This window comes from Bactrocera dorsalis, chromosome 5 (genome assembly GCF_023373825.1).
Source record: "Bactrocera dorsalis isolate Fly_Bdor chromosome 5, ASM2337382v1, whole genome shotgun sequence".
Taxonomy (NCBI): domain Eukaryota; kingdom Metazoa; phylum Arthropoda; class Insecta; order Diptera; family Tephritidae; genus Bactrocera; species Bactrocera dorsalis.
Window position 1 is genome coordinate 48970285 of NC_064307.1, and position 22507 is coordinate 48992791.

Genomic DNA, 22507 nt, shown 5'->3' on the forward strand with positions numbered 1-22507 from the left:
TCTTACCCCACATATTCTGCTTACTGTTTTTAAAATCCGAAATCTACGTATACACTTTTTCTAGTATTCTGAAATGCTTTATTGGAGGAATCAATGGCTATCAATTGGAAAATGGAAAACACCGTATATGTGCAGTAAATATTCGTTCATAAGTTGAAATACATAAATGCATATGTATACAAGATTTATATTTTAAATCTGATGCTCTTAATAATTACATTAATACGTATGATTATATCTGCAATAAATTGGTTCAAATGCTGAATTCTTGATAGTTAGTACATATGTTTCCAGATCATTAAATTTATCTCTTCCAAAATTTAGCTGGGTAAGTAGCGATCCACAATACCTATTTCTACTGAATACATAATATTGCGTGCGGTGCATTAAAAATTTGAAAACACTTAATCAATTCCAGCTGACTATTATCACAGGTCCGTTACACTTCAGATTTCACTTTTCAAAGTCCGTAGAAAACAGGCCGAGTGTCGGAACTGACGAAAGATTAATTATGTTTCTTCCAATCGAATTTCATTAGAGCAGCACATTATTCTCACGGAAGTATTACAGACTTATGAACCTCTTCTCTATTTTGTATTAGTATTTTTATTTTCAAATAGCGCTTGAGTACATATTACAGAAAATTTCATATAATTGTTGAGTGGCTTCTGTGGTAAAACTTCGCAACAGAGCAATTAAAGAGTTTCTTCTTTGTTCAGACAAGAGTGTTAAGTCTTTTATTGCACTTGTCGCTGAATTTGCTTAACTCCTCACTTATGTATTTAAAATGAACCCTAGATAATAACGGTCACATGAAACTTGTGGGCAACGCTTGACAAGTTTTTCAGTCGGCTGTCGGTCAAGTAATGCGGACATTGCTCCACCAATAGACAGTTCTCTACTGCATATCGCACATAAATTGACAATCGGCTTACAAAACTTTGGCCAGTTTATGTTAAGCTGCCGCTTATGGCATCACTTGAGTGAGAATTAGAGCCTATAAGACCAAAAGCTCTTCATGGAGAGGTATGAAATGTGTATATAATATATGTGTATATATATATATATGTATATATATACATAAGATTATACATGTTTATCCGTGTGTGGCAAATAAATTGCATATGTGTTGTATATACGAGCGCCCAAATGGACTGAATTCTTTATTCCGCCAAAGGTTAAGTAAATAAATATGTTTTTACGGTTAGCCAGTTAGCTGGAAGTGAAGTGAATTTTAACCTGTTTTATATATGGAAGATTTGTGTAGATGTATACTTACCATAGTAGACATCCTCCAACGATTCTACCTTGCGCATATTCACATTTATCCGCCAGGAGTAAATCAAAACAATCAGGAGTGACATATTCTGCAAACGAAAGCAACAAAAACAAATAAATACTCGCAGTTGTGTGTTAAAAATTGTTACTCAGATGAATAATTGCAGCAAATTATTAATGAATCATTAAATCCACTCATATCATATCGGTCATAAAAGTCACTCATACGCCCCACACTATTTTTCCTTTTTTTCTGTATAATTGTAAGCTGCCGTGCACAAAAGAGGCAAAAGCAAAGGTGAAACGCGCGTGAGCGTAAAACCATTTATATCTCGATTTTTTGATACACTTAATTAATTTAATTGATGTCATTAATGTAATTAACGTATCACAATAAGCCATAAATTATTGAACACACAAATGCAAATGTGTACATACTCTCATAAACACGAGTATAAATGTATGCATAGAATGTGTATATATTAGGGTGTGTCAAATATAACTTATTTCTTTGACTTTATACTCCACAAAATTGCTAACAGTTAAGAAAATTCTCTTCATGTTGGAGCTTTTAAGATTAATATGAAGGTCCTCCGCTTTTCCTTTTCCTCGTTTCTCGTTGTTATTGAAAAGAAAATGCTTAAATCAGTATCGTTCTTTAAACATATTTGTAGGAAATCGATTGTCTGTTAAAGTTGTTTTAGAACCCATACGGTTCAAAAGTTTCAAAGGCAACAAATTAGTTTTATCCGCAAGTTATGAAATTTATGAAAGTAAAATGCGCCTTTAAATAAATAAACTTTACCTTTGGATCATGATTTTGAACGGTGAGGTTCATGAACAATTTTCAATAGTACGGAAAATAAGAAAAACATACACTTCGGCTGCATCAAAGCTACATTACCATTAACGGGCGCTTTCCCTATAGCACAAAAGGGTATAAAAGTGTCTTCCTCTTTATCTTAATCTTGATTTTAAGTTTCAGAGTCAGAGGACGGATATTGGTTGCGGTAAAAAAGCAGCTCTTGGGAAGAAAATGACTCGCGAAAATTTTTACACCAATTTTTCAAACTCTGAGGGATCAGTGCGCGTATCTGCAGACACAGGGGCATGACCATATACTTGTAAAGCGATTCAGCTCGTCATGATGCTATGAATACAAGTTATTTAAAGGCTCACCGAAGCTTTCTTCTGAGTGTTACAAACTTAATATACCCTCTTTAAGATATATTTTTACCCACCCTAAAATATACATATATTATATATTCACATAAGCTGTCACAACTGTGCTGATGAACATATTATAAAACATGACGGCGAATGGACGCGAGTTATGTCTTTGTTTTGTAGCATGAAAGGTGAAGAAAATCGCTTTACGACAACACTGAGTATGAACTGAATAATTGAAATAACTTTGTTTAAGTCGCCATTGAAAAAATAACCTAAAAGCTCTAGTGAAGGTCTTTTAAAATGAGGGATGAAGAAATAGTTGAAAGGACGAGATTTCTGTTAAAGCTATTTTAATAATATTTATTTATATTTTTCTTAAAAAATTATGATATTTATTTATAATAAAAAAAAATAATCACGGATAGCGATTTAACGCTATTACTCCAAAGGAGATTCACGATCTTATTTTTATGAGAAATATAATCTTTCATAAATATAGTTATATGAGCAGACATCATATTGCTGTTGTATGTAGTTACAATCGTTGTTAGATTAAAATAGTTATTTGAGGTAGCCGAAGGAAACGTAGAAAGCGAAAATGTGCTATGGCAAGGAGTACAGCAAATCTTATAGTTGTAAAAATTAGTGAGATTGCGGCAACAAACGCAATTTAAATTGATTTTGTTTTGGTTTATTCCAGGTTGATTTTCACCTACATTTATATGATAGAAATCACAAAAGCGTGAGGTTTTACGGCATCACTCTTTCTCAACTACTGTATTTTTGGCTTAAGTTCATAGAAAAAACGCCATTTGACAACAATAACAACACTTTCGTCTAAAACTTGCGGTTTTCGTTTTAGCAGCTTCAGTTTATTCCACTTACTGATTGCTGCTCATAGAAATTATGTCCTCACAAAAATATACTATAAAGTATTATGAAATATATGTACTATGAAAAAAAAATATTGGCATTGTGTTGCCTCATAAGTTTATTCGTCCTGCCGTAAGCTTAAATATTTTAACAACCTGATAGCGGAATTATACTAAAACATCCAATATGAAATTTTGGGTCACGATAGAAAGTTTGGAGAACCTTTACCAGACGTCGACATGGAAGCAATTGCACTTGAAGGATGGCTAAACGCCAGTGATGATTTTACAAAATCACAATTTTATTTTTAGCGCGAGTCAGAGCCAGAGCTCAACATACAGGATAATTTACCCAGAAGAAGAAAAAAGTCACGTTTTAACCGCAAAATTAAAAAATTATACTTAAATAGGGGTAGGGTATTATTAAAGAAAGTGGAAGTACTAAGTTACAATAATAAAGATGAAACGTCCAATATTTTGGCATTATTGGTTCGAAAATTTCATCATATTGAGCGTTTGAAATGAATTTCGACTATCGGTAATCGGGACTGTAACTTATGAAAATCATGCTGTAGTTTTAAAGTAGTTTCTAACAAAAATTTATATAATTAAATCTTACGATCTACACGGTTAATTCACCGACCCAATTTTTTATATAATTTGAATACCAGAAATTAATTTTATAAAGTGATGGACTTATAGATTCTTGAAGATTGTACATACGAGTACTCTGAATATGGTTAATTGGTTATCCTAGAAAGATAAGTCTAAAAGTTTAAAACTCACTAAATTAGAAATTGTTCAGAGCACACTTCAACAGCTTTTCGTTGGAATCATTATAAAGGTCATTTCAAAATTCAATTAAAACCATAAATAAAATTCTGAAAATCCATACATGGTATTTTGCGCGGATTCTAAAGGTGTCAGAATCACAATCAACTTTGTAGTTTTGACACGCTCCAATTACGCAACGGATTAAATAAATTCGTCAAAATTATTCACATTTCGAAACAAAGCCATCCGATCACATGCCTACCGTATTATGTGTTTAAATAAAAGCAAATATTAAATAATAAATAAAAATGCAAAATTCACGTGCAAAATGCAACAGTTCCATTGTCCCCTAACACACTCCCATACACATACATACGCGTGTATCATTGTGTTCGCCGCACCCGGAAAGTCTACAAAAAAGACATACACAATGTCAGTTACCATATATGCCACATGCCACACGCCACGCGTATTAAAAGCGCACAAATTTAATTTAATTTTTAATGCCATTTACGCGCTCTAGTCGGCCCGGCGGGGCGTATGCGTGATTTTATTTCGTTGTTTGGCTTTGAGCTAAATTCATTTTTGTTTCGCTTATTTGTGCTGCGGCACAATGTCACGCAGAGATTTGTGCTTGCTAAGGTGGCACCGATTGCTGCTTTTTAGCAGAGAATTATATTTTGAGAGAGATGTTATATATTCCAAGGTCTTGCCGTCTTGATCTATCAAAGTATCGGTATCGGAGCAGGTTGTTGTTAATCTACGCTGCTCATATTGAGGTTTCAGGGCTTTTAATTGCAAGTCTATCTGTTTCTGTGAAGCTTCTTTTAAGAACCATAAATAAAATATTTATTGGAATTACGCGTATTCAGAACCAAAACCATTATATAACTTTTCCAAAGACAATCGCAAGAAGTATGTATATAGCTTGAAGACGCGGGCTAACTTCAGTGTTCGAATACGAAAAAAGCTAAGTATTTAACATGCGGCAAAATTTTTGTCTTGCTAGATTTAGTTACATATGTGACGGATCGGAGTAAATTGTCTTTTTGGGAACGTTTTCTTTCCTAAAACAAGGGCTCCACCATATCAGTGGAAGCCTACAAAACAGGACCTAAAGTAGACATAAGTTGGAGAACGATGATTAAAATTTTAATACGAAAATAAATTGGTATGACTCTCTTTAAAACAAACAATTCACAGTGCCCTTCAATGGTAAGAGACGGAGATTTAGCTATCAAAACAAGAATCACTGGGAATGTTTCAAGTATGTTTTAATTTTAATTCATTTAGAGATCAACTAAACCCTACTATAATAATGAATGTTTTGTTCAATAGACTATCAGCACACCAGACATCAAATTCTTGAATGGAATTATTTAATGAGTTCTTACAGCTTGTAAAGTTTCAAAGTCATAACACAGTTACGGCAGAAGCATAGCATGAAATAAGAAGAGCGAAAAAAGTTTCGCTAGAAAAATGTACAGACCACAAAATGTTACCCAATACCAAGCAACATTATCAGTATATGATCACAGATTGGCAAGTGGCATATAGCCTCTAAAACCAAAAATTAATATACATATTAACATGTGCATACACGGTGGTGTAAACTCAGGCGGTAGCTGTATCCATAAATGGACATAAAATAGAAAAAAATCTAATTTTCAACATGATAGCAGAGGCTTCGAAACGCTGCTCCCGCAAAGGCAGTACAGTTTGTTTTTGGCCAAGACATGATTTTACTTCAAGTGAAAAAGCGTTAGGGGCTTAAGTCTTAGTTTCAGCAGGAAATTTTGCTAACCAAACTGAACATTTGTAGCTTTTAAAGAATTGACAAGATAGAAGACACAACAAAGTGAGCAAAACTTAAACTAAATAATTTGGCCATTAGAATTTGATCTGTTTTCCTAAAAGCACTAAATTCGAGTGCTAGAGTAGCTACACAAAAGAGATTTTAATTGTTAGCCATTAATATTTTCAATAAAAGGACGAGTCAGTTCGAACTTCGTCAAGGTAGAAATTCATAACAGTAAAATTTCAGACATACGATTTTTAAGGGGGTATTCTTGTCTAGAAATTAAAAAAATCGAAATTTTTTTTGTACATATTTTTAAAGTTTAGCTATTCAAAAATATGTGTACCAGAGGATTTTTCAAAATTCAAATTATTTTCGGAGATATAGGCATTTTTCTGACCCGGCATCCAAACTGGTTCGGCCGGAACGCGAAACTTTAAACGCATTTTTCTCAAAACTGACTTTTTCGGAACGATGCCCACGATTTCTCAGGTTCTGCTGGACCGATTTACTTGAAATTTTCATAGAGTCTTCATTGTAGGCTTGTCTATGGTTGGAACTAGCCCCATCCCGAAATTTTTATTTTTATTATTTTTAAAAAATTCGAAAGTGTCAGAAAAAGTGATCCAAAAACACTTTTTTTTAGGCAGTCGCCATTTTGTGAAAAAAAATTTTTTTCCACTTTTCCGTAGTTCCGACCATGGCGACATCATTCTAGATTAATAATAATTTTTTCTTTTTGGTTTCAGATAACTAAGAGGGTTGAAATCATGGGAATGGTCACGTGGAAATTTTTAGAGACCCCCCACTTCGTCAGCTCATAATTTTTGAAATTTTTTTACTTCTTTCAGTTTTAATTTTTTTCTCTACTCTTCTAAAATTAACAAGTAACTAATAAAAAAATGAATAGTAAAAATATTAATTGCCTTTTTTTTACGACACTTTAAAAATTATCTGAAATTCATGCTTCTAGACTAGAATACCCCCTTAAGTGGACCCTACTACAGCACTCTAACCACGTTAAGCCTAAAAAATTGCCAACATCCCCTTTCAGTCTCGCCTTTTCACGCATCACTCCAGCATGCTTAATTTCCTTGCTTTGTTTCAGCTGTAATTCAGTTGAATTTTTATTTTTAGCTTGTGCTGCGCTGATTTTTTTCGCACTCGCTTCAAATTATACTCACAATTGTGTAAATCGCGCTTGTTAACGCCAAATTTTTCGCATGTAGCATGCGACAACATCCTGTCCCCGTTAGCGGTCCATATGGATACAATATCACCGATTTCATTTTCTCACCAGCGCCGACGCCAACACCAACGCCGGTCGCCGCCGCCACAACACACGTTTTATGCTTGGCTTTCATTTTCATATTTTGCTCACAGGTTTGTTGTTGTTATTTTTACTGTTCGCTTTTGTTTTTGTTTTTTTGGTGTCCTTGCTGTCGGATATTATGCAATAATAACGGCACTATGGCTGTAGCATGCGCGTGTTTCACACACCTTTCGCAGCCACTAATAGGTTTTGTGTGAATGTTGTAGTTGTATTTGCATAACGCTGTTGTAAATAGTGTTGCTGTTGTAATTTGGTGAGCGCTAGCGGTTTTTAGCATGAGTCATGCGCCGCAAAACTGCCGTTGGTTTTATGTAACTGTACGTGCGTTGCTTTGTATGCGCCTTTAATTCGCTTCAATTCTCGTTTAATTTTCTGTTTTATTTTGATTGTTCTGCTCTATGACATGCCTCTGCAATTTGAAGCTGCTTATTTGTCTGTTTGCCTGCGGTTTATCGCTTTGCAGCTATGTTACGTATACGCCCTGTCCTACCATGCAAATGATGGAAATTTGTAGATCACTTAGTTCTTCATATAAATGCCAGCAGGTTTTACATGGTTCTCAATAATTTTGACGCCTGTAAAGAGAAACATTTTTAACTTTTAAAATATGTTGTAGCCGTTTTCAATAAAACTAATTTGCGTACTAATAAATAGTTTAAAAATGCAAAGTTTAAACTACCATGAATTATATTAAAATTTTCGTGGAAATTTATTTAAGATTTCTATCACCATAATTGCGAATAAGCCGTCGTTTCGTTAACCTGGTTGCTTTCGAAAACTTTCTGAGGCAGGCAATTATATTAGATTCTCTTAATGATAAAAAGTTAAGAAAATAAACAAATCTAACAACAACAAACCAGACCTTCTGCAGCCGTTTCCGTATCCACCAGTTAACCAGCGCTTCTCCGGCGATTTTCAAAACCTGTCACAGAAGCTTTGGCTCTTACTACAACTGTCTTTGTTTGTTACGACTAATACAAATGCAATCATAGCTAAATCCTTTTATATAAAATAACCAAGACGCGGGCGAAAAGGGTCGCAGTCAGGGTGGACATTACAAATTTTGATTGCGCATTTGAAGTTTTATTGCGTATGACTATGTACTAACACTTTGCTTGGTGTGCATACAAGTAAAATCGAAAAATCGTGACCTTCGCTGAACTCATAATAAAATATTTTTATTTGCCAGTCTTGTGTTGTTTCCTTTGCCAAATAAAGCCTTGAGGCTTTTCATTTTATTGGAATTATGAAAAGTTTTCCCAGCTCGATGTTATTATTTACTTTAAAGCCTCAACAATGCATTGTTGTTGCAAGGCTTTCAAGTTTTTTTTTAAGCCTTCAAAATGCTTAAGCTTTAATATATCGACGTGCTCTTCTCATTGGTCTCACATATAGTTGGGTGCGTTACCAAGCTTTGGAAGTCTTCCATCGATGGAAGGTTTCAAGCAGATTATTAGCTAACAGATTTAAGACTTGACTGTGGGAGTCAATTTAAGAGGCATCTTCTGTCGAGTTTTGGTCATGATATGTTCTGTTGTGACTGCAACAAGAGTCTGCAAATAATTTTGACGAATTTACAGTCCTCGTCCGAATAAAAGTTTGGGTGCAACAAATTACTTATCAACTGACTAAATAATTACCTGGTTGAGATTTTATTGAAGTAAGATGCTGGATTAATTCGGCTGAGAAATTAAAAAGTAATCTATAATTGATCATTTGTTGACGTTGTTATCTATGCCTATATCAATATTGGAACTCGCTCTGCTATGGAAAGGAATAACGACTTTGCTGGTGCGATTAAATCATGAAAACGTACTTTCTGGTAAAAATTCGCAATTGGAAAATAGGGAAGATAAAAAACAAGAAATTAAAAAAAACAGTCAATGTAATTGGGCTTCGATTTGAATGTTACAGGCAATATTAATTTTAACTTGGACTTCTAAATACACACCTTGCGAACTACTGAGGAAGTACCATAGTATCAACACCACAAAAATATTATCAATGACAATGGAAAGAAATATTTGGTCTACAAGTAAAAAATTATGTATGTATTTCTAATAAGTAAAAAATTTAAAAAAATTTCAGAAATTATAAAATAAGGTAACCTACTACTCTTTGAAAAAAGGACTAATATTTTTGGCTGGTGACTCAACCTGAGCAGATCAAAGCTTGAGTTAATCGTTTAATAGAATATTCAGTGACTCATACCTAAAATTATGTAAAGTGGTTCTTAAAGGAAAATTTCGAAAAGCGTATGACTTTTGATTCTCACAGAAATCTCTTTTCTAAGGGGCATGGTCACCGTAGCGTGTACAAAATCATCTTCACATTGATAAATTTTTTCGGAATACAAGTATAATAATTTATTTACCGAACTAATGAAACACTTGTCAAGTTTGAACCGCAAGCTGGTGAAAAATTATTCTTTTCAGTTTACTCAAATCATCTTGGAACAAAAAAAAAAAGCCGTTAATCTACATAAGAATACCCATAGAAGTAAGAACGTAAGAAAATTTAAAAATATTGATTTCTTCAAAACATTTGAACAGAAACTTCAATTTTTAGTTAATATTAAAAATAAACTTTGAATCAACCGAAATTTCCGTACGTACTTCTAAGCAAAGTAGAATTCTTAAAATACGCTCCTAGAATTAAGCTAAGTAGTTTTGAGAAAAACGTATTTATTTATGTAAAGTGTAGTTTACATCCACTCCGTTGGAAATACCAGGTGTAAAAGAACCTGTCTTGGCAGTTATAGACTATGGGTCCGATCTAAGCTCCTTACATTTTTTCGGAGGTTGTGCGACTCGGATTTACGAATGAAACGATTCGGCGTATTTTACGTCCAGATCTTATATTGAAAGCATACAAAATCCAGTTTGTGCAAGAACTGAAAACGCTTGACCAGCTCAAGCGACATCGATTCGAGTTTCGAGCCAAATTTTGTTCAGCGATGAGGTCCATTTCGGGCTCAATGTATGTAAACAAGCAAAATTTCCGTATGTAGGAGGAAGAGTATCCTTTAGATATTCAAGAGCTGCCATTTCATCCAGAATAACAATGGTTTGGTGTGGCTTGTGGGTCAGTGGAAATATCGGTCCATATTTCTTCAAAAAAGTCATGTTAAATGCAATCATTATCGTGCCGTGGTAACCGACTATGCCTGAAAGCTCGCGATCTCGGCGACATTTGTCGCACATCACATCCAATAATGGATTAATCGAGGGAACACTTCGGTACGCACATAATACGTTTTGGGCGGTCGATTGGCCACCAAGATCGTGTGATATCACACCGTTAGACTTATTCCTGTGAGGATATGTAAAGTTTAAAGTCTACGTGAAAAATACGGCTTCGATTGAGATCTTGGAGCAAAACATCATGCGTGTCATTCGCCAGTTACCATTCAAAATGCTCGAATGAGTCATAGAAAAATGGATTCAAGAGATGGATCATCTAAGATGCAACCTCCGCCAACATTTAAGAGATATAATCTTCAAAAAATTAATGACAAAGGATGTTCTTTCGAATGACAATAAACATTATCCTTAAAATTTGAAGTTTCTGTGTTTATTTTAAGTAAGGAATCTCGAAATGAAAGTTTAAGTCGTTGCTCTGAGGCTGTTGTTTCATTTACACCTATCCAAATATGATTATTGACAACTTTTGTTTTTAGCTCAGTTAAGACTTTGTTCTAAAGAAGAGACACGTAACACTGCCGCAACTTTGATTTACATGGAATTTGATAAAAAAAATTTAACACTTAGATTAATGATCTTTTTTAAACGGTCTATTCGCTTCGAAGAACGTTTCACAAAGAAAAAATGTGTTTCTGACTTGTTTTTAATATTCCGTCAGAAGAGTTTGTGCTTATGAGGATTTTATCTTTTCTGCAGCCCCTTTATGTTTTACCGTTGCAGGGTGCTCCTTCACATTAAATGTTTTTGTAGCCGTGACAGAGTAATAACAAAATTTGCAGAAGAGCACAGAGCGATTCGACTTACATAGGTTAGGTTAGGTTAAAGATCGCACGTTGCCAGCTATGTAGTCCTTTGTAAAGACTTTGAAAAGAAAAACTTCTGTGTTCGAACTTATAAATTAGCAAAAGATAGTAGCCAATACAAGGCACAGGCGTTTAATTTCCACTCCCTCCAGTTCGTTGGGATATCTGAAGGTATGCGCTTCCAAACCCGGGACAACGTCCGGTGTGTTTGACGTGGGTAGCTGCTGACCTTGCCCGACGGCGCTCAAAAGCAAAGTGGATCAAATCAATGCGTTGATTAGCGCACTGAAAATGCCAGGAATTTTCAGTACCAATTGACAGAGTGGAATGGACACACTAACCACCTAAGTCGGGTCCGCAATTAAATGCGACCAATTTTCTAACTCCGCCCCACAAAAACACCCCGACGTATCCGATGGGTGCCCAGACTCAGACAAAATCTGAAGTCTAAGTCCTAACCCTATCATCTAGAAGCCTCTTGCTCCCTAGAAATCCCTCCTTCTACACATCATCGTCGGAAATCCAGTAGTTCCACAGCAATGACACACTGAAACCCCTTCCTAACCTGAATGCAACAGCACGCTGTATGACAATCAGGTCAAGAGGGGGCGCACCTAATAAATCCTGCATCGCATCCGTTGAGACGGTGCGACATACAGGCAAACAAGCAAGCATCATACAACGCTGTATTGGGAGGAGTTTTTGAGACCACAAGACAATCGTGGCTGCCTCCCACCATACAGGAGCTCCATATGTGGCACAGGCCACAAACAAGCCACGATATATGGTGCGAACAGCACCACGTCCGAGACCCCAATCGCTCCTCAAAATACGTCGTATTTTGCCTACGGTTGCTTGCAGTCGCTCTTTCACATTCGCTAAGTGTGGAGTAAAACACATCCTTTCAATCATGGTCAACCGCAGATATTTAACTTACGTCACATATCTGATGCTGATTCTATTCACACGGACAATCGGTGGACGAACCGGCGACAATCTGCCTTTCAGCAGCATTGCCACCGTTTTATCCACCGATATGTCGCCTCCCGCCCGCTCTAATTCAGACTGCGAGCGACCTTCAAACATAAGAAGAAGGTCATCCGCATACGCACAACACTTACAGAGTGGCTCAAGCTGCCTAAGCAGAGAGTCCATCATGAGATTCAAATATATGAACCACAGATAGAATCCTGCGGGCAGCCACGAACCACTCCGATCTTCACACTCCCATTCATGTCGACTAGAAAGGCCTTTCTGTCCGAAAAGTAGCTTCGCCAAAGAGTAATTTCCTGACAGCCAAGCTCCTCTAGCCGTTGCGCCACTCAATGGCAACTTAGGTAATCAAACGCCCCCTTGAAGTCAACAAACATGCCAAGAACATACTTGTTGACATTCTCCCTAACGACATTCTGAACAAAAAACCACGCGTCCTCAATACTGCGTCCTTTCCTGAACCCAAACTGCCTATCCGACCACATAATGTGCGTTAGCTCCTGAAGCCTTTCCACCATGACTCTTTCCAGCACTTTTCCAACTACTGGAATGAGACTGATACCCCGATAAGAACGAGGATCACACCTGATCTTATCAGGGGATCCCAGGAGAGAAACAACCCTAGCACTTTTCCACTCGCGTGGAAAGTATCCCTCCCATACGCACTTATTTTTAAGGGCCTCCAGGTATTCGGAAATGAACTTCCATAACACATCTCTCCGTTCAAACCATCAAAGCCTGGGGACCGTTTGGACCTAACCAGGCCAAAGGCGTACCCCAACTCCCCATCATCTAATGGAGGGACAGGCACCTCTTGTGCTTGAGGTACCTGCACCACCGACCTAGGAAAGAACGCACCTAACAGAACTCCCGCACACTCTCTCCACGATGATAACAGAGTGTCACCGTCGCGAAGAGAGGTGACATCCTCCCTCCTACGACCCCGGCAGATCCTATAGACCTGACCCCAGGGGTGTCGTTCCTATTCTCTCTCACGAAACTCCTCCAATCTTCCTCTTTACTTTTCACTAACATCTCCTTACACTCCCTATTCGCACAACAAAATTCATACCTAAGCTGGGTCAGCCAATCAGAATTGGACCGTCGGGCGCGTTGAAACTTTCGCCTGACAGTCCTCCTCTTTAAGGTTAACTCATGCGTCCACCATTTAATTTTACTAGTCTTATAACTTTCACACCTCCTAAGTAGCCTATCATTTAAACCCCGCACTACCTCATATAGACGCGCAATTTGCTCATCAACCCCCAACTCCTTAAACTCTCTAAGCGGTATACTAACTACGGCTTCCCTAAGCGAGAGCCCATATTGGTTCCAGTCAGTACCAGTGTTACGACATCGCCGCAATGGACTCTCATAAGGCGAAGGAAGGGATTGAGGGGTAACCATAATTATGAATCAAATTATGGTCACTCAATCTCCACCCTCCCTTAACCTACCATCTAACGCTGAAAGACCTACTTGCTGCCTCATTCATAAGCGTCACGTCAATATCGCTCACGCCCCCAGGCCCATCGAACGTATATCATTCGCCATACCATTCAAAATGTGGAGGCTATTAGCCACCACCCATTCGCTTAATGCCTCGCCTGGACTGTGGCTTTAGTATCCAGACGAATGCCGGGATACCTTACTAAACCACATCGAGGACGAGGCATTCGCATCCAACCCTAGGATAAATGGGCTACTACCCGAAAGTAGTAGTAGCTTATCCATGTAGCCCAGGTAGGGCTCTAGGGGCTCGCTATATTTACAATGTATACTAGCGACAATCATCCCACCGAACTCCCCTTCTACAGCTACACATATACCCAGTTGTGAAGAATCCACAACTATGCAATCGTAGCGTGGATTATTCACAACTATTGTGGTCAGTGAAAACCTTAAAACCCCCAGGAAGACCCCGAACCACACCATTGGTGGCGTAGGGCTCCTGGAGTAGAGCAATACCGCACCCACCCTCAACCATGCAACTCCCCAACTCACACCTCACGGCATAGGAGCCCTGACAGTTTAGCTGGATGAACCCGGGACAGTAAGATCTGGTACAGCAAGAACGCTAATAGAGCACTGACCTGTTAAAATCCCTAAAACTAGTGGGAGGCTAGCCTTGTAATCACGCTGGTAATCAGCTGATCGATACCTAAGCTTTACCACATTGCCAGATGTATTTGGACGCGTAATATTGCTGCCAGAAAAGATTGGTGTATCAACTGAATAAAACAATCGTTTGTATAAACAAAATAATGACTTTTCTTTTGTTTTCGAATAAAATGTAATAATATTCCTTAATATGCCAACTTTTTGAAACATGCATTTCTAAGCAAATTTCCGCTCTTGTTATAACATGCAACCCTTTTTTAAAGGAATTAACCTCATCTTCACTATTTACTACAGAGCCTGATAGTAGTGCACAGAGGAACTTCCACACATTTACAGTTACTAAATTCCACAACTCACAGCGAAAATGCGGTAATTCTACGTGTTCACACCTCAATCGGCATATTTGCACTCAAAAGCGAAACACAAATAGCAACTAAGCTGCACCTTTTCGTCTTAGATTGAGCCACGCATTCTCAATGCGGATCACGAAGCTTTTCAGTACGCCTTTATACTCGCTTACACTTGTAGCTTAACGCTATTAATTCAAACCCACTCACATGCACGTCTGAAATGAAACCCACGAAATATGTGCTCTTGAGCCCGACACGATGTATAATTGGCCACACAGCTGCCACTTGCAACAATTTGTTTCGAATTCACCTGCGTTCGCCTTGCCGAAAACTTGAATATTTTACACCTTCGCTCGATAAACTTTGAACTTTCCCACCTTCGCCGTACGCACACACACACACACACTTAAGCACCTGGCGAATATGATACGTGGTTAAGCAAACGCTGAGAATAATACATGCATAACAAATTCAAAATATTTCCGTAAAGGTGTGTGTGTGTAGGCGTTATTGAGCGAATTTTCAACTCTGACAATTTGAATTTGAGTTTCCAATCAAAACTACAGACACACGTGACTGGCGAGCAAAAGACTTTTTCGCAAATTGCTTGCACTACATACCTCCACACACTCGCAGTGCATACATATGTACATATACATATGTATAAATATATATATATTCATTCCATTTGACTGCCTCGATTAACGCTTGACAGCGCAAATAGTGTTGGAAGTGAACTAAGTCGAACCATTGGCACTGACAGATAAATTGGCCATTTGCACATTGACAACTTCAACTCTTTTTCTAATGCCAACAAACCGTGACGGTGGCTAAAATTATTGCTGCAAATTTGTAAGCTGCCGGATTGATGTTGACAAATATAACGGCACATTTAAAAAATACCTACATTAGCCCCACCGACGAGTGCCGACAATATGAAGACTTCTATGTGCGAATACGAGTACAAACATATTTGTTCCGTTATTCAAATGGTATTTATTTGTTTAGCGATTTAGTGAATATTTACATTTCATTGCCCAAACGCTCTTGACAAATTAACAGAATACCCTGAACAGCTGCTGTATGCCTACCGGCAAAGGATATGAACATTCGTACATACTGTAGTTCTACGTATATCCTGGAACAAGAATAATAAATATAGGATGAGTTCGATGTGAGTCCACGAGGAACTTTCAAGTGACCAATGGCACTTTTAAACTTGTGTCTCTTTTTTCGCACTTATCCCATAAATAATTGCTCTCTGCACCGGAGAGTTTACAGTATGGAGATAATTGCCATTGATAAACTTTTTATCCTATTATAATGTCCACGGAAACACCAGGCACTTTCTAAACCATTAATCTCCAATTCTACTCTATTTAGTAACTAGTTATATTCTGAAGTACTTGTCGGAGACTCACTCCTTCCAAATAATACCGAATAGGTATCAGTCCGGGGTTAATTTCTTTAAAGACTACCCGCACTATTTCTCGCAGTGTATGTTATATATAATATTAAATAAATATATTCATATATGTATATTTGCCCAGCTTAATGCCATACCTACAAGTGTATGAATGTAACTTGGTATTCCCCAGCGCTTGAGTAATTATTGTTGCATGATGTGACAAATTCAAATTCAAAATTGAATTTGTCTAAAATAAATTTCAATTCGCACAGTTTATATGAATGTGTGTTAATTACATTTGCAGTTCGATGAAAATTAAGTGACCGTGCTCGCAAGTCCTCAGGGAAGTGTTGTGGTTTTAGAGAGCAAATTTTACTCACGTAAATATTTATATTTTCTATATTTTTTAGACAGAAACTGGTGGCGAAAATATTTAGAATAAATAAGGCAGTGTTTATTTTGGAGGACTTTAACTCCTCGAACTCTGGAAGAGTATGATCTTAAAAGCTCGACCATTTCGAAAGGTTCATATAAGTCGCATATAGGAATACATTTAGTATGTTGTCATGACTGTTCGTTGTATTTATACATCAAGGTTTCGAGGTCCCTTTTTTGGAAATATTTCTTTGAATACCAAGTTTAAATTTATAAAATACTTATGTACGAGTATAATATAATAATAATATTCACACTGGGAGTAGAGCTCATGGGCTGGAGAGCAGATTGCCTGCGATTTTTTTATTACGTGAAATCTTCACTAAAATTTTTCCTCCTTTCATGGACCATGTATCAATGGAGTTTAGAGATAATAACTTTATTATCATGTCGAAGTTCATATAGAAACCATTAAAATCGTATTTAAATGTTATGAGGAATCCTAAAGTTACCTTGTCGTGGCTACTACTGTGGATTTCCGTTTTGCTTTGTGGTACTTATTCCCTGTAACTACAAAAAATAAGTAAATATTTCATGTGCATATTTTAAGGGGCGTGAATTTTGGTATTGGTGTGGTCAAGTAAAGTCATAAATTGACCTTGAATTTAAGGAGATTCACACTGACTCTTCTCGACCGACCGTTCCCCGATAATGGGTTTAACGGAGCAAATACATTGTTGCAATAACTTATGAGCCATTACTGCTGGGTGTAATTTCATCAAACTGAGATAGAGGAATATCGCAACAATACGAGTAATAAAAAACATTTATTTTTGTGGATTTATCTATAAAGCAAACTAGGCGCCAGAAAATCCAAAACATTGTTTAAATAAAAAAACGAGTAGTCTGAGTATATGGATTGAATTGTCATTGACCAAGATTTTAAGTCCACGGCCAATCGATGCAATCTTGTACTATACATAAATATTAGTTATCGGTTTTTTGTTATGTTCGAATAAGTCAACGTTTCACAGATTATCTAAATTATTTCGCATACAAATTATGTTATCAAATCAAAATAAAGCACTTATTATTTAATGTTATAGTCAAGGATTTGTCTTTATTATAAAGATAACTGGTTTGCCAGAGTGCCGAATGTTCTCTTCCAAGACGTCAAATGTTTCGGACTTATCTGCGAAGACATATCCCACAAAAAATTGTTCAGAGATGTTAAATTTTACGATTTTGGAGGTTACGTCACAGGCCCAGCCGCGAGATAATCCATTAACCGACTTGTTGCAACCAAAGATCGACCACGTCATCATCCTCCAATTCTGGCACGAAAAAGTCATTAATTATATCCGACTTCATTTTTGAAAATATGGTCGAATGATTTCCTCTGCCTATAGAGTACACCAAGCAGTGACTTTTTGTAACGGCGTGTCAACTTCTGACTTGTGTATTATCATCTCTCAAAATGGGACAATTTTGTTTTTTTTTAACGTACCCATTCAACTAAAAGTGTGCTTCATCTCCGAACAAATTGGTATGGGCTTGTTTGTGGTCTACTACTTGCGGACATGCCGTCCGAGCGGAACTTCTGAAGAGGGTGCCCTACGTACTAAACCCTTAACTATAGCTTTTTAGTTTTTTCCTTGAGGAACCGCTGTTAGGGATTTCTTCACAAGGATAAGCCGATTGGCTGCATCTTTATAAATCTATTACACCTGGCCCATTCTCTCATTTATTTCATACTTGTTTAGATCGAATCATATATGAACATTGTATTCCCTATGGTCAGTCGCTCTGTTACTCGTATACATAAATTGCTTTATCTCCGTTCTTTTACCTTCATAACGCAGGCACACAAAGAATATGTGCAACGCATTTTCACCCCAATTACCACAGAAAGAGCAGTCGGATTCATCGTCGTAGCCTGTTTCCTCCTACCCTTTGTCGTCTCAGCCCAGCTTGCCACTCGAAATAACTTGTTTGTTTTTCCTGCTTCATTTCTTCGGTCTTTAAGCGTCTATCAGCACTTTCGGTTTTGTCAAAGATTCATTTATATTCCATGGCCATTTTATCTGAAGGCATTAGGCCTACCATCGCTGCAACCACCTCGCGAGATGCTGTCCGAAAAGCGCGACTAACCTTGGTTGAGCTTAGCCATTAGTTGAGGATTATAACTACGAGTATGTAGGCGATATCCACCTAATGTTTATAAGGGTTATCAAAAGCCCTTTATTAAATTGACAATTACGTAGCGAAGCCGTTGAGAACGTTAACTCATCTTATACCTTGTTAGAACTATTGATTAAAATTAATATGTTTAACTGAATTACTAATAGTCTGTTAAACATGGTGCACATATTTGTCAATAAATCTTAGACAAAAATGTTAAAGAAGTGGTGGCCATATATAGAACTTTTGACGAGATGCTCACAAACGGCAATAAATATGGGTGGGGTAAACTTTGCGAAGAGATCTCAAGAAAAGCGCCAGAGGAACTAAGATCTTATTCTTTCTTTATTACTTTCTGTATTAGACTATTTTCAAGTGAATAATGATAGTGGAGATCAACAACATTAATGCGTATTTTAATGATGCGGACAAAATGGAATATGTTATACAAAATGTTAATCTGTTCGTTAATTTCTTCATTATAAGTTGTCGCATGTAGCATCTATATACAGTTAGAATTTTCAAAAAATCGATTTTTTTTTTATTCCATTTTCTTAATGTACATATATTTAAGAATACACAAATTTCCATAAACAATACACAATTTCATATCGTTCCGCTGAATAATTTCAATGTTACACACAAATTTAAAAAGGCGTTGCAGAGTGCTTGTAAGTGCATTCCAAACTTTTAAATGCGTTTTATCAAAATGGTGTTTTCAATGTCGGTGTCCAAATGTACTTAAAAACGGATAAACCGATTAAATACGGCAAAAATCTTCTTAAATATATTTTTAGTAATTTATGGAAGATTTTTTCTCACCGATAAATATTCATTTTTAATAATTTAAAGCCGAAATTTTGGTAAAAGATCCATTTTTTTAAAAACCGCCATTTCGTAAAAAAATGTATTTAGCTTATTCCTTCAACTAATTACTAGATTTAATCTTACTTTACCTAATAATTGTTTGTTTGTTTATTTTCAAAGGATTCAGTTCAGAGATATAGAGCTCACCGCAAAATGTCTTTTTGAAAAGGAAGTTCTGGAAAATTCGTTTTCTTCGGGCTTCTAACTATATATAGCCCTTTTAAAAGTTACGCCTACTTCCATTCCACATAAATAGGCTGCTTTCAAAGAAACGGTAGCCAAACACTTATTATATTGCACAAATCCATGAATGGAGAAATAAAGAGAGAGAGAGCAATTCAGGAATATTTATTGTTATCCCTTGCCCTTTGTTTTCTGTAATGGCCGCCCAAGGTCAGGTATGGCGCATACCTGCGGTACAAAAAAGAAAATAACTAGCGAACATAATAGTTACCTTTTGTGCAAGAATTAATCACCTGCAAGAAATTTCCTCCGATTAAGTTAGTTTCTACCTGCAAGATTCGCTATATAAACGACGCTACACTGAACTACCATATCATTTCACTGAAGAAATAATAAATCATTTCAGTCTTCGCTAAATTAAATATAGATAAGTAAAATAAAGTAAATACGAGTAATAACTTCTAAATAAGTAGTAAGAGCACCACTGAATTACTCAATGGCTTTCTCATCCAATTCCAAGAGCAATATGCAAAATTACAAGTTTAATCAAGATAATGAAATTGGTCACAAACGACTGTGCATGACACCCCTGACCAAAACGCAAGAAAAGCGACGTGTGAGTAATGTTCGTGGCAATAATCAGCTGAGCTACACAATCTCTACTCGACGCGTGCCATTGAGGCATACGTTTATTAGACAAAGATCAAACTTACCGGCTGAAGTAAAGTTCGGGCAACCCGAAGAATTTTGTGAAAAGGCAGAAAGATACCTAGACGAGTGCGAACCAGTTTGCAATTTAAATAACCTTGTGAACGAGGCTTTGAAAGAAAAAGACCCGCACTTTGTGTATAAAAACAAAGTGAAGTTGGCCGACACCAAAATAGGTACCGCTTTTTATCCGAAAAATAAATTTGATTTCGAATATTCGTTTAAGCGATACCTCTCTGCTGAAAATCACGGGATTAAACGCAGAAAATTAGACCCTGTTGACACGAAGGAAAGGCTTTCCGGTAACCGCTATTGTCTGAGTAAAAGAAAAACCACAATGACACGGTTGAAGAGAAGCGAATGCACCAAGGTTGTAGCGGAAAAAAAGAATGTTGCGGTTATAAATGCTGGTGCTGAAAACGTTGAAGAGCTGGGTGGTGCCGATTTGAAAAAGTATTTTGATATCCTTGATGAGCCCGTGACGAAAAGTAATATTCAAACTCAAGCGCCTAAAGTTTATGCCACTCCAAATGCCGAATTCAAAGTTGTCAGACTGAACTACAATAACTTTACTGTCGTCCCCGTTATGAATAATGAAGCCGTGATGAATAAAAATGTATCGTTAAACGGATTGACCTCCACCAAAATCAAAGAGGCAGCGAACTCGACTTCCAAAGATGTCAAAATGAGTTATAATAAATTGAAAGTCATCCCTATTAGAAAGGCCAATGTTGTCCAAAACAATTATAGCAACTTAAATGTTGTCCCTGTTACAAATACCAAAGCCGTATTACATCAGTTCAAAGCGAATCAAGTGCCGAAAAGCAAAAGCGCTACGAATGCCAATTTCAAAGGTGTCCAAAAGAATTACAATTCTTTGAACGCTGTACCTGTTAAGAATAGTGAAGACGTATCGGATTACTTCGAAGCGACCGAAGTCCCCAAAAGCAAAGGCGCATCGAATGTGAATTTCAAAGTCGATACCGATAGCGTTGTAGTTAATAGGAATTTCCCAGAGAACGAAATGCCGAAAAGTAAGAGCTCCACGAATATCACTTCCAAAGTCATCGATGAGCCAAGCGATAACTTAATTATCGTTCCTGAAGCTAATAACAAAGGAGTATTGGATCACAAGTTGATAGAAAATGAAGTGTCAAAATGTGAGAAAGCTCAGGACGTGAATTTCAAAATTACCGCAGGGTCAAATAACAGCCGTGTAGTCATGGACCAATTCACTGCCGTTTCGGAGGACAACATTATAAACAAAGCTGAAGTGAGTGAGAATGATCTGTTTGCTAGCAGGTTCAACGATATTACAAATGACGAGTTTGACATAAATTTGGATTTCCTAAACGAAATGAAGGATGACTTCAGTGTAAACTTCGATCAGCCCACAAATATGGTTGAGCATTCTAATGCCAATACACCAACTATTTGGGACACAAACCAGGATTCAAAGAGAAATACCTATTTGGAAACGTATTCAGCCCTAGAGGAATTCAATTCCTTTATCAATTTCTAGAATAAGCTTAGTTTTAATTGTTTGTGATCGTTCTATGAATTTTATTGTTGTAAAAAACTCGATTATATATTGTATAGATTAAACCAAAAATAAAAGGCTTAGAACTGTTTCACTTAAAATATATTTATGTTTATTTAAAAAGTTAAACTTTTATTTGAATTTGCCAAGGACAGTTAACTCGACGGGTTTTCTAAATTCTTGTAACAAGGCAGCTTTGGTTTTTAAAAAATCTAAATAAAATTAGGTATCAAAAATGGTTTCCATTTTTTATCGAATAAAAATACTTTCATATAAATTTTATTATTGAATCGACTCACATAATTTAAGCGTAACAATAAGTTGATTAGTGCATTAATAGTAACGGAGCATCTCGACAGGATAAAATTATGTTATACTAACTGTATTGCCGTGCATATTGCCTGTGGAGACTTTTGGAAAGCAATATATGGAATACTAATTAGTATGCCATATATTGAAAGCAATAAGCTGTCACTTCAGTAGTTTGATAACGCAGTTCTCATTTTTATGAAAATTTCGAAGAGGCAACATATCGCATTTACACATATGC

At 36.7% G+C, this 22507-nt stretch overlaps 1 protein-coding gene across 2 annotated transcripts in view; it reads right to left on the bottom strand.

Moving 5' to 3' along the window:
- The window catches only part of LOC105223791 (uncharacterized), a 141360-nt gene that overhangs the window by 47202 nt on the left and 71651 nt on the right, over positions 1 to 22507 (bottom strand). For both annotated transcript variants that reach the window (XM_049458438.1, XM_049458437.1), the window contains exons 3-4: positions 7077 to 7800; positions 1280 to 1367 (exon numbers count right to left, since the gene is read on the bottom strand). In XM_049458438.1, coding sequence (XP_049314395.1) covers positions 1280 to 1367; positions 7077 to 7262 — 274 coding nt within the window. In that variant the 5' untranslated portion in view covers positions 7263 to 7800. The remainder of the gene's footprint in view (positions 1 to 1279; positions 1368 to 7076; positions 7801 to 22507) is intronic.